Genomic DNA, 18125 nt, shown 5'->3' with positions numbered 1-18125 from the left:
GGAGCAAGTTTAAATCAATAACAGATGAGGGTGGCATGGGTATAACTTGTTTTAGAACAAGAAATTAATTACTGTGCTCATTTATGAATGCCAGGAGTATCATAAACAAGGAGATGTTGTTACATTGATAGTTTATTCACTGGAAAATAGTTGGACTAAATGGAAGGGTTTTTTTTTTTTCAGGATAGGAAGGGCAAAAAGGGGAGGAGAGTGCTGATGATAGTAGGTGAAATATGTCTGCAGAAGGTTGAGATTCAAGGGAGAAATTATGGCACTAGTTTTGATACAGTATGATATAAGATGGAGGTTGATTGTTCAAGATATTTAGTGGGGTATTGCTATTAGCCACAAGAAGTGAAGGGAAATGAAGAAATCGCAACTTAATTTCTTGAGTTCTTAAGGAACAACCATCTTAGGCAATACGTAACAGAGAGAGAGAGTTCAGAGTCTTAGATCTGATCATATCATTAGGTGATATTATTGTGATTGGAGTGTCAGTCTTCCTCTAGTTGATGAGAATGACTCTGAGGTGATCATCTGGATTGTAGCCAGTCATGTGAAAACTTCTGTAAGGGATACATGTTGAACTATAAGACCAACAGAGATTATGAAAAACTTACAGGACAGTTAGGAACTATATTCTTGGAAACAATATTCAGTTGAAAAGGAGATAGATACTGCTTGAGCACCAAACAATAGAGATATTTAACAGAGGCGATGTCTGAGGGTATTCCAAAGGTGAAAAGGCTAAATATGGTAGGAGAAAAATGGATGAATATAGAGATTCAGCATGGAATCTAGAAGAAAGCACTGTGGAGCAACACAAATCAATATTGGTAATAATTAGCTGTATGATAAGCACAAAGAGCATGCCATGAAGATAACTTTGCTGATAAAGGCAGCAAAAAAATGCAGTATGAGCAGAAATTAGCCCATTCAAGCCCAGAAAAATCTTAATGAGGTCTTTCAATATGTTGCAGTAAAAGAAAGAATGACTATGGGAGATTGATGTTAATGGGTGACAGTGGTAGATTGTATACTGAACAACTCTGAATATATTATGAGTATCTGCTTGGAGTCAGAAGACTCATCACATGTGACTCATTATTCACATGCTACTGGCTATACTCATTCACTTGCAACCACCTCTGGCCATCCATTCCACCCATTCACCACCTTCTAAGCAAAAATTCTAGTACTACCACCCTTGCTATTCACACTTACATAATTTCCATGGGTGACCACTTCTATCCCTTCCTGCCATGTACCAAAAAAAAAAAAGTCTTCGGTTGTCAATCCTTATAAAACCCATTTAATAACGTATATGCTTGTATCTTGTCTCCTCTTTTTCACCTATCAGTAGCTAGTTTTTGAAGCCTGCAGACACTTAATCTGTTCTCATAGTGAGCATTCCATAGACCTGACAATCTTTGTCACTTCCCTGTGGATCTTCTTCACCATTTCTTCATCTCCACAGAATCCAAGTGACCAGATCTGTTTGTAGTAGTTCAGATGCAGCCTTATTAAAGCATTATAACCTCCATGTCACTATTTGTTAATAGTAAACATCTGGCAGGTCTAGGGATTGCTGGTCTTTGGTGGAGTGGATAAGGGATGCTAATTTTTTAATATGGTCTGTAAGATGGTGATAGCATCCAGGCCATGTGGTCAAATGGAGAACATATCATCAACAAAGACTTTTCCTTGAATCTGCTTCTGTATTAAAAACTGCAGTTATGATTGGCCAACATATAAGCATGGTCATAAACCATTTATGACACACCAGGCCATACAGGTTATCAGTAAGTGGAATATTTCATTTTATAGAGAGAGGGGAAAAGATGAGAGGGCATCTTTGAAAGTTGAAAATGAATTAATGCCTTCTTGAAGGCATTAATTCATTTTCAACATTCATTCAGTGAGAGTTTTTGATTTTTGTCTCATAGAGTGGTGCATGATTGGAAATTATCACCACTGGTTGTGGTGAGCGCATGTAGTGCAAATGAGTTCAAGAATTTATATAACTGCTGGTGCAGATAATGTGACCTCCCTCAATGAGTCCTTGACTCCCATGAGGTCTCTTAATAATAACATAAGATCTCATGTGTAAATTTATTTAGCACTAGTAGTTGTCTCTAATGAGTCTTCTTAGAATTGCCTTCATTTTACTTGAATCATGTATATTATTAATAAATATTGTGTAGAGCTAATCTTGAGAAGATGCTAACCATGTGTGGGGCACCTATTATTCCTGATGGAAACAATCAAGATCTTATAGAAGCCCAGTCAAAATCCCTTCATGAAGTTGTTCAAGAGCTTGTTAGACAGGTTACTTCTCCAAGTACTTGTGTCAGAGAACAGGTAAGTGTATCAATCTTATGAATAAAATGTTTTACATGATTTAGTTTGATAAAGTCTAGTCTACTTCTTTCACTTTATCCCTCAGAGATTATATAACTCTTAACTATAGTGTATTCCCTCACTAATAAGAAATAAAAATATAATGAGAAAGAAATATGCTGATATCATTGAATGTTGTGCTTCTGTATGTTTCAGTGCTAATTAATGCCTTAAAAGCATTGCTATTCTAGAGAAAATTCACTATAATATATTGTTCTTGCAAACCTCATGCATGTTATTATAGTAAGTCAGCTGTAGATTAACAAAGCAAATAAAAACAAAAATTATTGAGATGAAAAAAAAAAAAAATATATATATATATATATATATATAAATCCTAGTTCAGAGAATTTTCGTGGCTTTATTTATAGTCTGGGACAGTATCTGAAAATATACAAGCATACATAACACTGCTTAGTGGCTTTTCATAGATCTGGAGAAAAACATGAATACATGTTGCTTTTCAATGATGATGGCATCATACTTTCTTTTTAATTACACCCACAATAGGTTCGAAACCTTGATCACATTTTAGAGTTATGTGTTAGCATTTCAGGTTTTCCATTATCAATGACACTCTCCATGATTGGCCTGTTCATGAATAGATTTGATTCATTCACTCTCAATTTTGAGATATCTACAGGTGTCGATAACTGAATTAATGATAATATAACAGTGCTACTCTTTTTGGCATTTCACATTTGCTTAGCAGAGATTTATTCTTACAGAGATGATTCTAATCTTATAAATTAAGCATGGAATTGAATTTCCAATCCATAACCACAAAATTGAGAAGTCAGGCATATAGTGTCCCCAGCTGTGTTTATATAAATAGGTTCGTGCGTAATTGATCAATGTTATGCAATTGTTAAGAAATTACTGTCATATATATGGTCAGTACTAACTTAGCAGTTTCCATTATTATGCCTTCTTAAATCTTTTAAAGGCATAAACAAGAATTATATAATCTGCTCTAAGTCTAATAAGAAAAAAAATATACTGTTATTATTGACTTGTGTTTCTGTGTTTCATAGATTTTCTTCTGGAAAAATTAAGTATTACTTAGTGAATATATTAAATAACTTATTTGATATATATTTTGCTTGAGAAATGTTCTTGTTTTTTTTTTGTCATATTTTATTTATAAAATATCAAAATTATTTTCTGCATGAAATATCTATTCTCAGTACTGATTTACTACTATTAGCAGCTGACTTCACTACAGTTTTTCTTACATATTCCTGCAGTGTAATCCACATACTCCTAGAATGTGTATTGCATTACATAAAAACGAGTCATTTTTTACTGGCCAATTACTATTTTTGTCAGTTTGCCTATAAAGATAACATTTACTATCATCATAGTAGGCACCATTATGGTGAATTCACTTGATTTACTACTGTATTTAAAAAAAAGTCAAGATCAAAGCCCATAGCAGCAGCAGCTGTACTGAGAAAATTCACTACATTAAGACTTCTACAAACCTTGAATCAAGTCAAGTCAATTCACTGGCAAAAGAAAGTCATGTATATCGCATGCAAAATTTTATTCAGTAGGTTACATTTAAAATAAAGAAAAATGACTAAGGAAAAAGGATATATAATATCTTGACATGATTAATTCTACTATCCAACTTTCCAAAAGGAAATTTTTATAGATAAGAGAATGCATTGAAAACATATTTCCACCACCATTTTGCTTTTATATATATATAAGAAAACCTACGAAACATGAATACAAATTGTGTCAAAAATAATTCTATTTTCCAAGATCAACAAAAGAAATTTTGTTTACAACTAGCTCAAATTCAGTACATATTGAAAACATTTTGATTACATAGTAGTTCTTCACTTTTTTTATATATACAAATTGTGTTTTACATATATTGAAATATTTCTACCATCAAGAAATAACACTCATAGTATCTTATTCTCCATGAGATACAGCATATCTGCAGTAAAAAATTAAAACTAGTCTCGTCAGTGATCCTCTCACTGTAATAACTGTTGCGTGTGTGTGTGTCCCTTTGGAAATGTGTATTCCATTATAGGGATGCATTGGAATGTAAAATCAAGCAAAGCTGCACATGAGGACACTTGTATGTGAACTTTTCCTTATAGTACAAAGAAAATATTAATAAAGAATAAGTCTAATATCCAGCCCAACAAAATAATGTTAAAGATACCCAAGTTAAAAATACTTTCTACCCCAACAAAATAACTTTTTTTTTTTTTTTTTTACACCTATCTCAAATCCTTCATTTTGTATTTATGCTTACTTTGTACTTCTATTACTTTATACTTATAATACATTAGCACCATGGTAGGCCAATATTTTTGTTTTGTTTTATTTTAGTTTTTTGGTTTCGTTGGCCAAGTGGCTAACGTACCTACTCCAACTGACTGGCTATAGGTTCAAATTTCACTGAATGGGCAGGAATGTTTCCGTATGTCTTCCAGGTGGAAGATGAATTTCATCACCCAGTGTGAGACCAGTGTACTGGATATCTTGAAAAAATCCCATATTTTTCTGAATTATTTAAAAAGTAAATAAAATATAAAAAAATGCAAATAATCCCACCAGCACTAATCCCACCAGTACTAATATACTGTAGGTTTATAACATTTGTGGGTAGTCACATCTAAAAATACATTATCCAGAAGTCCTGCTATAGAGGGAAGTTTTTTTCATGCCAATTCAGGCCTCTGGTAAGTTGGGTGGTGACTCATGCCTAGTGATGAAATTCATTTTCCACATAAAGGTATTCACAAACATCCATGCTTGTAGTGAATTTCAAATGCTGCTGAAAATTTTGAAAATTTTTGAATTTTTGAATATTTTTGAATATTTAGTCCTGAAGATATTTTCAGGCGCAAACTTTGTTTGCTCTCACTGGGATAAAGGATTAAACTAAATCTATTATATTCAAATGCTGCTGTTGGCATGGATGTTTGAGAATGTCGTCATGCATTAGATGAATGCCATTGCCCAGTGTGAGACCACTGTTCTGCTTATTGCAGATCTGAAGTAGCTTGAAAAATGTCGAGTGTTTTCTCCTAGAGCAGGGTGCTGAATTTTCTAATTCGGAGTCCAGCCGTGTACTAATAAATAATGTACTATAATTTAGTCTATTAGGGCACCACCTAATAGACTAAATTTTTATTTTTATTTAAGCTTTATTCAGCCTCATTTGCTCAGTGTTAGTGCCTCTGTGCTCATATCATGGTTTTTGTGATTCCTGATGATGGCCATTTACATTGCCAAAATATAAGAAGGTATTAATTAAAGTTTTTTATAATTAATATTCTAGTATATGATTGTCATTTCCTGAAAAATTAACTTTTAATTTTTCAGGAAATGACATAAATGATTATGTCATTCTTATCTACAAGAATGTTGGTTCAGTGCTGTTATATTTGGTTGGCATGTATTCAACAAAGATATTACCATCTTCAGTTCTTCATAGTTCCTTACTTGAGTGACTAGGACTATTTTCCAAAAGCAAAATGGCTCTTTGTGCAAATTAAGTTGCAAATGCTGTCAGTTTGCAAGGAAAATTTATTCTGTCAGATTGACAGAATAAATTTTCTTTGCAAACCAGTTGGTAAAAATTTCTCAGTCAATCCAAGGTGATTTATTATGCTAGTAATGAACAGGTAAATTAGAAACATCAATTCCAGCAAATGCACAAAGCTTTCTGCAGTTCTGCCCAAATTATGGCAAAAATATCCAATAAAGATCTTTTTCATTGAACTGCTGAAGCTGATTGTTTTTGTCAGTGCAGACTCATCAAAATCTAATTTCAACTCATCAGAAAATATTTAGCTTTCTCTGAATAACAAAATTTGCCAGTATCCTTAGCAGATTAAACCACCAAATTTATTAAAAACATATTTTTTATTGTAACAAAATAAATAACTACCTATATCCTAATCCTGTGGCCTCCTCTCTTTGAGGTTGCAACTGATTACTAGGGAGATATGATGCAAGGACATCCTGTTGCCCTCCTTGCTACTACCAATATTATTATTATTATCCAGGCTTCCATGGAGTCAAAAGACTCATCATGGGAAGTCGTTCTTAGGAAACACGAAGTTTATCATACCACTTCTTGAACTAATTGACCATTCTTGCTCTAACCATTCTCTCAGGCTATGCATTCTGTTGTTCAACCACCCTCCACACAAAGAAATTGCCCTCTTTGCTCACAGCTTGCTTTTGTAACTTCCAGCGATGGCCTCTTGTCATCGCTCCTTCCTGCCTTTCCACCAAGTGAAAGAACTCCCCCAATGTCTACCCTGTGACTGCCACTCAACAGTTTAAAAGTCTCGATCATATTGTTATAAAGAGATTAAATCTCTGTATCCATTTGTTATAAAGAGGGATTATTTAATTTTTATCAATCATCATCATCAAATTCCTGCAATGCACCCTCAAGGGGTGTACAGGATATGATAGTACTACATGAAACCTTTACATCATTACTAACTTCTTATCTACAATTTTCCTCCAAATCAGTCTGTTACTTGCCAAGACTCCAACATTATTAGATCTTATATTTCTATTTTCTAAGGCACATCACAAGTGCCGAAGATTTATATTATGAAACCAAAACTAATGTACTAACACGAACAATTTGTAAAAATATTCAGAATTTTAAATTATGACTATTTTTACAATATCACCTCTCCTTCTATCCACCAAACTCTGCAATATCCACATTCTCTCAGTCGATCCTCGTAATTGACAATGTACAGTCCTGAAACCATCTTTTTTATCCTCTGTACCCTTTTCACAGTTAATTTATCACCTTCAAATCCTGGGGACTAAATTTGAGAACAATTGTCTAAGTGTGGTATGATCAGGGTTTTATACAATGGAATGATAACTCTTTTATGTCTACAGGTCAGCATCCTTCTCAATATTGCAGCAATCCTTGGGTTACCTTCACCACCTTTGCAATATGCTCCCTGAATTTCAATTTTCTATCAATCAGCACCCCCAGATCTCGTCTCCCCTACTTCCTCCAGTACGACTCCTCCAATAGAGTATGCATCCTCCCATCGATGGATCCTAAACTTCAAGACTTTACAAACATTTTGCTGCAAATAAACTGATATCCCCATTCATTTACCTATCTGTCTAGTTTATTCAAATTCTCTTGCACGGCTGCCACATCTGCACTATTACTAATAACCCTTCTCAGCTCCACATCATTCCCAAACAACTGAATATTCCCTTGCAATCCATTGACAATGTCATTGCTATAAAGGTTGAACAATACAGGTCCCAGTACTTAGCCCTGTGGAACCCCACTTTTAACAAATTTAGTTTAATCTTTTATCATCCAAGTGTAAGCAAACAAAGTTTGTGCCTGAAGTATCTTCAGGACTGAGGCAACTCATGGTAAAAGTGGACTAGGCTCTCATCACTTGTCTTAGTATTTCTCCCATAATGCAAAGCACATCTCCTTGCAGACATGCTTAATGCTGTGCATTAAGCAAAGGGCCACTACCGAGACTAGTTTCGACCTTTATTGAGGTCTCTTCAGTGGGAGCCAGACCTAGAGGTGGTGATACCAAGGTGGAAGTAATGGAGAAGTTATATTTACCTATATGAGTTGCCAAAATGTGTCTCGCCTTATTATTAAATTACTCTGGATTTAGAAAAAGATGTTAGAAGTTTTTTCCCACTTGGTTAGACTATAATAAATTTAGTTTAATCCTTTATCCAAGTGTAAGTAAACAAAGTTTGTGTCCGAAGTATCTTCAGGACTGAGGCAACTCATGGTAAAGGTGGACCAAGCTCTCATCTCTTGTCTTAGTATCTCCCATAATGTATCGCATGTCTTAGTATCTCCCAGAAATGTATAATACTATGCATTAAGGGAAGGGCCACTACCCAGACCGGTTTTGACCTTTATTCAGGCCTCCTCAATTGGAGCAATCACAGAGGTGGCGATACTAAGGTGGAATTAATGGAGAAGTCATATTTACCTATATGAGTTGCCGAAAGGTGTCTCACCTTATTATTAAATTACCATCCGCTCGGTTAGCCTAGTGGCTGTGCATTTCACAACCATATGCCTGGGGAAGGAGTGTCCTAGGTTCGAATCCCGTCGCCGACATGAGGAGCTTAAGGATCTTCCTCGGCCATAGCCAAGTTAGCCGGTCTTGGGCAGAAGGGTTCCTCCCCCCCCCCCCCCCCAGTTTATCTGGGGTATATCATCCTGCAAGCAGTCAAACTGGCCCTGTGAACACACACACACGGATCTATAGCCATAAATACTTAACTCCCATGAGGGGGCTCACCTCACCCGAATAGGGACGGGGGAGAAAAGGGGAGGAAAGTCCATACGAATAAATAAAATTAATTAATTAATTAATTAAATTACCCACTGACGAGACCTCAATAAAAGTAGAAGCCAGTCTGGGTAGTGGCGCTTCCCTTAATGCATAGCATTATACATGTTCGCAAGGAGATGTGCTTTGCATTATGGGAGATACTAAGACAAGTGATAAGAGCTTGGGCCACCTTTACCACGAGTTGCCTCAGTCCTGAAGATACTTTGGGCGCAACCAAGTGGGGAAAAACTTCCAACATTGTTCTCTAAACACACTTGTAACCTTCTTCTTCCTTGATATTTCACCACCATTCACAACTCTGATACCTCTCAGACAGCCAATCCTGAATCCATTTGACTAACCCGACATTTAAACCCATGTGCTGGAACTTAAATATCAGCTTATCATGTAGCAACTCTATATAGAATAGAAATTAAAATTTATAATTTTCTATTGCTAGGCTCAGTTAATTCACAACCCAGTTAATCTCCCTGCTCCCCATAATTGGGACTTAATACTTTATTTTGATCCTTTTCGTATCTTTCATTTTTGTCATACTGTAATGCCGTTATTTTATGACAGTTTCACCATCATAATTGTAAACTTGGTGCATGCTGGTATCATGGGCAGAATAAGGACAGGTAACTGAAGGAACATTGCTCTTTGTGCAAGCATGATACTATTCAAGCCACATCAAACATCTAATACACAAGATTTGTTATCTTACACTAGACAAAATCACCTAATGAGAAGAATGGCTTCATGTCAATATTTTCTGATTACTGCACAGAATATAAGAGACACAATGAGAAATTTTACGATTTATGCCTAAACATTAAACTAGAAACCACACACACACACACACACACACACACACACACACACACACACACAGTGAAAGCAACTCTACACAATACTCAAAATACTCACTACAGATAATAAAACTGTAAATAATAGATTTTCTCTATGGCATGCTGAAGAACAAACCATATTCTTTAAAAAGATTAGTTCAAATCCTCTCTTGGACACATAAATGTTGTGTGCTTTCAGTTGAAATCCTTTCTGGATTTCAACTGAAAGTACATTAGTGGTCATACAGCATTTTTCTACCTAAAAATTTAATTTTTTTTTCTGTTGCAAAGCAACTTTCCATGTGATATGCCTTGTAGAAGGAGGACCTAGTGATGGTGCTGCCCATATTCTTCTCTCAGCTTCTGAGTTATTTTGGTTTTCCTGTTCTCTGGATCATCAATGCTGGAATCTGTCCAGTCATGTCACTGTGTTTGATCTAAGTTCATCTTGTGGACACCTGGAAAGGGGAATCCTTATGGGTGTTGTTCATTCACTGCTCAGCAAGCTAAGTAGTCATGGATGTTCTGCCTAAAGCAGTGCATGGCCATTGACCCCTGTAAGCAAACCCACCAACCACTTGTGTTATAATATGTTCTAGAGAACAAACTCAAAGCTTGCTGCAGTACTTGTATAGTATCCAGGGAAAACCTACTATTCCACTTCTGAGGGCATTTATTGCTAGTGGTTGTCCATGTTTGGCGATATAGTGGGTAGGAATCTGTTAACAATCCAAAAATTTCTTTGAAAATAAATCCTTCATTCTCAAATGGCTTACGACAGGATTTTACAGGATCTTCACAAGACTCCATCCAAATGCAGAAAGTGTTGATACATTACTGGAGAAGTAAGAAACAGAAAATGTCTGATGCACATGTAAATGCAAATGGCCATCATTTCTCATCTTTCAGACAACAGCCAATGGGAAAGAATATCATCCCTTTTTTTCCAAAAGGATAGATATGCTGATCTGGCAAAACAGTTTTAAAATGATGGGCTGGTGATATTCTAGTGGAAACATCCTGCTAGCAACAATCAGAAAAACTGCTGAGAACAACATCCATAAGAATGCCAACTATGGTAACACTCATAAGATTATTTTATAGAGAATGGATCTCCTTGACATTCCACATGAGGAGATATGCTTAGAGCATATCTCCTCATGGTATACCCTACCTGGTGTATACCAGGTAGGGTATACCAGGTCCCTTGCAGCTGTAAACTGTCCTACTTTGGCCAAACAGGCAGGACAGCAAATATCAGAATCTCAGAACACAAGGATTACATCCGATTTTACAAGTACAGCCACTCTGGGTTTGCAGACCATGCTCTGGATACTCGCCACAGAATAAGATGGAAGAAAGCCACAGTAATACACCAAATACACCACAGCAAGTTCAAATATGAAAGACTATTCATGGAATCAGCCTCAGCCCTTAGGAACATGCGAAATGTCAACAAATTTGGATGCATGAGACTGCCCCAAATTTGGGAAACATTTATCAGAAGAACTTCAACCCTAAGGCCAAGAACTACCAATATAGCCCTCCAGGGGGCACCATCAGGACTTTAGGAAAACGATAGCCTCCTAGCTTCGGTTCTCATTTGCTGTTATGTAGTACTTGTGTGCACTTGTCTTTGTAACAAGTTCCCAAGAAGATGGCAACGTGACGTTTGCCAAAATATCAGAAAGTATATATTAAAGTTTATTTAATTTATATTTCTAGTGTACGCTGTCAATTCCTTAATTATTAGTTATCATGTATAACCAGTGTATAAGCCTCTCAACAAGACTAAATGTTTAACCCCTGAAAAAGTAGAATAACTCAACTCTGATGTTAAGTTGTATGTTTCTAATAAACTTAAAAAAAAAAAAATCCTGTTCATTGCTTTCATTGTCAGAAGTATGGGTGTTCTCAATCTGCCAGTTGTGGCTGTACTGTCTGCCGCCAATGTTCAAGAGCATAATATATCAACCTATGGAGAGAGGGGGAAAAAACTTATAGGCATCACTGTATGGGACACACTCTATGCTTCTACTCACACACATGCAAGGATGAAAGAATGAAAAAGAGAATTTAAGTCATCCAATATGATTAACAGTGCACCATCCCCTTCTTCTATCCTTCCTAAAAATACTGAATCCTTGACACTCGATACCAATTAGTATGCCTGCCTGTGAGAGCCAGGCTCACTAATGCTTACAAACTGAGGTCCCATTGTACTGACTAAAGCACAAACGCTATCCCTTTATTTCTTATACTCCTAGCATTTGCGTACAGACATAAGATAACACATGATTTTTTGTATACTCTTCACTGTAGTCTGCATGGCACAGGTGGACAACTTGCAGATTTATGTTCCTGTCTAGTGCCTTACTTATGCAGACATCCTTGCACATCATGCTAGATAAGTCTTAAACGTCCATCTATTGACCTAGCATTTGTATACAGACATAAGTTATCTGCATGCTTTATCGTGTACTCTTCACTGTAGCCTGCATGACACAGTTAGACAATTTGCAGATTTATGTTCTTATCTAGTGTCTTACTTAAGCGGACATCCTTACACATGCTTGATAAGTCTGAACCGTAAGAACACAAAATCGTTTTTTATTCATAAACATTTCCATGATAGTGCCCATTCCCATTGTTAATACTGCTACATAACATTACCTCTCTTACACACCATCATTCTTTCTCACCATTCCTCCATCAAAATTTAGATTCCCTGACTTTCTTTGTTAGGTATCGTACCAATTAATAATCTCTCAGGATTTCTGATACCAAACACATTCAAGTGTAGGCTGTCCCTGTTATACAAATCTATTATTCCCTCAAACTCATTCCACACATCCAAAAATCGTGTGTCTATTTCCACACAGCCTATACATCAAATTGTTTGCCACCATAGCCCTTCTTAATTCATATCATATCATCTTCAGGTAATACACTTATGATTTTCACTTTCTCATTCTTTACTCTTGCTTCTTCCAACAATTCTTTCATATCATCTCTCATACTGAACTTATCACTAGTTAAGTTATTCATACTTATTAGAATTACAATCTCTTTTGCTTTTCTTTTGTTTTTCAATTGACCACCTTGCTATACTTTTAACTTTTGCTCCAGGAAAACTTGAAGTTATAAACTTCTCATCAATAGCATGTTTTATGATAATTGCTATACCAAATAATATCTTTCTTTCTACAGTAAACTTTACTTCTTGATTTTTATTTGCACCAAATTACCTGATCCCATGCTTCGTTTCTCATTTTGCTACTTAACTTTCTTATCCTTCTATGTTCCTTTAAATGGCACTTGACTTTTTGTAATTCCCACATCATCCGATCTGCTTTAAATCTGCTTTAAAATTTTGCGATTTTGGAGGTTAAACTACTTTCAAATATCCTCTTTATTGGGGCAAGCCTTCTTGTTCTTGACTTTACTGTTCCTGTTAACAGTTCCATTTCTTGTGTGTTTTTCGTGCCATTTTACAGCTGTATTGCAATATCTTGATAAAGATATGTTATGAAAAACACTAAATACTCTAAAAATCTACTTCTAAAACACTAAAATCTACATTAATATATTATAAACTACTTCTTTTTTCAGTATTCTGCAATAGATCTTACAAGTTGTTGGTTCCCATATCTATTTTCTACTGTTTGTGTAAAGTGTCAAAGGGAAGATATATGGAAGTGATCACCTGTCTGTACTTGCGATCATCACTGGAAAAATGTTTTCCCTCACAGACAGTGAAAGGGAAAATTGACCAGGCTGACTCGAATACCTTTTTCACAACTTGCAGAACTTAATACCAAGACAGTGAAATAAATACCTATCAATGAAACATTGCTGTATGTAAGAGATTATCCATACCATGACAACTATCCATACCATGATATTCTAAATATAACACCTAGATTTCCGTGCTATCCAAAACCATTGTGAAACACTAAGTACCAATCAGCAAACAAAAGAAATTGAGATGGAGCATCAGGTGTATTTCATATATTCCCTGCACATCAAATCTCATAGTCTTTAAATGTACTCTGTCTTAAGCACCATACAGTAGATATTAGAGTCAAGCAATCTTTGGTCAACTTCATGTTTTACTCAATATACTGGTGCAAAAGTACTATGGGATTTTATGGCAAAGAGTTTTGGCATCAGTATTTTGAGAAAATGATGGATAGATACAAAACACAACATTCTTTGATCCTGGAACATAATAAGTGTGCAGTTGCTTATTCCCAAGAAATTGCTGACTTTCCAGTTGAAACTTTACAAGAATATTAATAATTGCTTCATGTTCTCCTGAGATTTTGACACTAGATAAATGATAAGAAAAACATCAGCTTAATTTCTTTTCACTTAGGCTGGAGAGAAATAATCAGCCATCTATTTTGGAAGAACTGAAGAACACTCTTATTTTCACATGTCTGCTGTATAGCACGAAGATATTCATATTTCTTCTGCCAGGTTCTGTAGATCTCCTGCCTTATTTCATAATGAAATTTTTGCTGAAGAGCTGTTTCTGGATTCATGGCAATTGGCATTTTCTCAAAGCAAGGAAAACAACAAAAATATACACTTGGCAAGATTCTGGAGAAAATACACTTTGTACCACTTGGTCTATTTAGAAAAATCTGTCAGAGATGTGTTCCTTAAAACCAGATGCTTTGTGTTGGATTTCTTTGACATGGAAAAAAGCTTGTGATAGACACCTGGAGACATAGGATACTTCATAACCTTGGTTTCATGGAATATCTCCCTATTTGCATTAAAAAATTTCTCTGTAGGCAAACCTTCCAAGTCTGAGAAGGAAATGTACTCTTTCAACAATGCCTACCAAGAGAAGGGTTTCAGCTGTACTACTACTAGAAGATATGCCCGAAGACTGTTAACACTTTTTTCATTCAAATTAAACTTGCTCTGATCACTGTAATGAGGCTCATTAAAGGTAAACCAGTTGATCATCTGTATTTGTGGTCACAGAGTAATTGATTTGGATTTTCAACAGTCAACTGTATACTTTATTATTATTATTATTATTATTTCCCACCTCCAGGGAGTCCAAAGACTCATCGAGGGATTCCTTTGTATATGAATCCCTCGATTCATGTACACAGAAAGTAGACTACAGGAAGAACTTTAGGGTGAAGATTATGTTTTCACTTCGTTGAAAACATAATTTTCACCCTAAAGCAGAGTTAAATTTGGAAGAAACTGTTATTGCAGTGTTATATTTTGAAGCTTGATTGCTCCAACTGTTACTCCCCCACATACATCTAACCTATATATTAAAGTCAGGCATGGAGTATAGATAACAATATAATTATATTTTTATTTTAGTTGGTTAGAATGTTTAAGATTCATAATAGATGGTGCATACATTTTGAGCATCAACATGTTGTGTAACATGGGGTGCTTAAGGGTCAAAGCTGTATAACTGAGAAGAGACCTCCACATAGCCTTCCAAATGAAGAGACCTCCAAATGCAGAAAACCGACCAGGGCTTCTGATCTAATGTCCAATCCTCGCCTTCTCATGGTGCACCCTGTTGTGTATCTACCTGGATACTGAACGAACGAGGATGGGATGGCAATTTGGGATTTAGCCGACCAAATTGTATTCTTATTGGCTTAAACCAATATACAAAATGATGGTAGAACATGACAAAATTTCATGCCAGTTAGGGTGTCGCCCATTAAAACAAGGCCCCCCCCCCCAGTTGTTTTGGCCAGGGAACCAGGGCGAACAGCGAAAAGTCAAATACTGGAACAAATCTGAAAACACATCCCATCTCAACATTACCACAGTTAGAGATCGGTACTATCAACATAAGAAGCCTGAATGGCAAAGAATTGGAGCTAGCTGACGAATTAGATAAGTACCAGATCGACATAATAGGGGTGACTGAAACAAAAAAGACAAAAACTGGTGAGATCTTTCTGAGCAATAAATACAAAATGTTATATTCAGGCAATGACAATCAAGGAAAAGCAGGAGTAGCCATAGTATTCAACACAAAATACAAGGCTAATCTTCTTGAATGGCAGGCAGTCTCAAGTAGAGTGATGTGGGCAAATATCAGAATGGGGAATTGTACAATGAGACTTATTTGTGCCTTCTGATATTGGTAGAAGTGGAGGAATTTTTTGATGCTTTATAGAAAGCAACTGACACAATGAAAAAGGAAAAGTTGGTCCTTGTTGGGGATCTAAATAGCAGAGTAGGAAATGATTGTGACATACAAAAATATTTTGGGAAAATTTGGAGAAAAGAGCGAAGCTAATAATAATGGCAAATACCTGTTGGATTTCTGCTCAGGACATGGGACTGGTTATTACTAACACCATGTTCCAACATAAAAAAATGTGCACAAATTCACATGGAGAGAAGAGGCAAGGAATAAGAAAAATCTCATTGACTATGTTATTATTGATAGTGATGTTTTCTCCCTGGTACAGGACACCAGAGTGTACAGAGGATTTGAAATTGGAAGCGATCACTATTTAGTCTTGAGCTTGAATTTCATATTGAAAAGAATAACATGTATGAAAGTTTTAAAGCAAATCAAAGTAGAGCAACACTCAGATGTGAACTGTAGACAAAAATACACAAAGATTATTGAAAAAAAAAATGAAAGAGTTTGAGAACAGGAATCAAACCTTGGAGATTCAGTGGCAAACCTTGAAAAAAAAACCCTGATTGGTTCAGCTAGAGATGCATGTGGTGAGGTTGTCTGCAAGGATAGAAAAATCAGAACTCCATGGTGGACACAAGAAGTTAAAGAGGCAGTGAAGGAAAAGAAGAAAGCATAATAAACATTCCTGGCAAATAAGTCAGCTTGTGCTCTTAGAGAATACAGAGACAAATGTAAGAAAGCTAAACACTATGTAAAACTAGCTAAACAAAAGTCATGGGAGGACTTTGGAAAGAACATAGAAAATAAATATCAAGAAGTGGTAAGATATTCTGGAGGTTGTTGAAGAAGCTTAGAAATGGAGGGAAGAGTTCAATAAAAGGAGTAAGAGATGATAATGGTGACATGAAAACGGGAGAAAAAGATATCCTTGAAGTATGGAGTAATGACTTCGAAAAATTGCTAAATGAAACAAGCAGTGATAGCACAGTGGTAAAAAAAAACACTCAACAGGCAACAGTCAGGAATACATATCCAAACTTGAAGTAGAAAAAAGCCATCAAAGGCTTGAAATGTGGAATAGCAGCAGGAGTAGATGATATTCGACCAGAAATGCTGAAGTATGGTGGTATAAAAGTCTTACAGTTGCTGCACTGCATAGTTCAGAAGGCCTGAACAGAGGGACGAATTCCCGATGATGGGAGTAGAGCTCTAATAGTACCCATATAAAAAGGGAAATAAAACTGAATGTGAGAATTACAGAGGTATTTCCCTACTGAGTGTTCCTGGCAAGATCTATGCAAGTATACTTGAGAAATGGTTGAGAAGTATTGTGGAAGAAAAGCTCGTTGAAGAACAAGCTGGATTCAGGCCAAACAGAGGCTGTTTTGATCGGATCTTCACTTTATGACAAATAGTTGAGAAAGCATGGGAATATAACAAAGATCTGTATTTAAGTTTTGTCGATCTGGAAAAGGCATACAGCAAGTGCCAAGAGAGAAGCTATTCAATACACCACAGTTATATGGTTCAATGGGGCATTATATCAAGCAATACTTAGTCTTTATTTGAGTTGCAAGTCTGCAGTTAGAATTGAAGGAAGTATAGGAAGATGGCTTGATGTTAAATCTGGTGTGAGACATGGATGTACATTATCTCCTCTGTTATTCATTATCTATATGGATCACATTATGAAGGAAAGTGGTATTAAACATGTTATCAGAATTGGAGATGTTAATGTCAGCTCTTTGCTTTATGCGGATGATGTTATGCTTCTAAATAAATCTGCTACAAGTTTGCAAGATTCCCTGACTAAATTGAATAACTGTTGTAATAGATATGGTATGAAGGTGAGCAATAAAAAGACAAAGACAATGAAAATAGGTAGAATCGTTGAAAATGTCAACTGTGTATTGAACGGAGAACCTGCGGAACATGTAAAACATTTCAGCTACTTGGGCACGATTTTTAGTGAAGATGGTAAATTAAATATGGAAATAGACAACAGAATCAACAAAGCTGGTATGGTAGGAAGTCAATTGAATAAATTCATATGGAATAAGAGAAAAATTAGTTGGAACACTAAATTAACTGTATACAAGTTAATTTCAAACCAGTTTTAACTTATGGATCTGAGAGCTGGGTCAAAAGTAAAAACACTTGACTAGAGACTGCAGATATGAGATTTCTGAGAAAGATTAGAGGTGTGAACAGATGGCATCAATGGCAATATCATGTTAAAAACGAGGATATTAGGAAAGAACTTGACATTGTCAGCATCCAGGAATGCATTAGCAAAGCTAATCTCAGGTGGTATGGTCACTTAAACAGATTGAACGAGGTAAGATTAGCAAAACAAGTGTTCTCTGCCAGGATGGCAGG

The 18125-nt window shown here is 35.8% G+C and overlaps 1 protein-coding gene across 1 annotated transcript in view; it reads left to right on the top strand.

The window, feature by feature from the left end:
* Window positions 1-18125, top strand: part of Nipped-A (Transcription-associated protein Nipped-A) — a 936100-nt gene that overhangs the window by 410772 nt on the left and 507203 nt on the right. Inside the window, exon 30 of the mRNA XM_090393977.1 lies at window positions 2205-2361. Within this exon, the coding sequence (XP_090250103.1) occupies window positions 2205-2361 (157 nt within the window). The remainder of the gene's footprint in view (window positions 1-2204; window positions 2362-18125) is intronic.

This window comes from Typopeltis vanoorti, chromosome 6, assembly GCF_054136105.1.
Source record: "Typopeltis vanoorti isolate ZY-2024b chromosome 6, IOZ_Tvanoo_1.0, whole genome shotgun sequence".
NCBI classification, from domain to species: Eukaryota; Metazoa; Arthropoda; class Arachnida; order Uropygi; family Thelyphonidae; genus Typopeltis; species Typopeltis vanoorti.
This window is presented reverse-complemented; position numbering and strand designations above follow the sequence as displayed.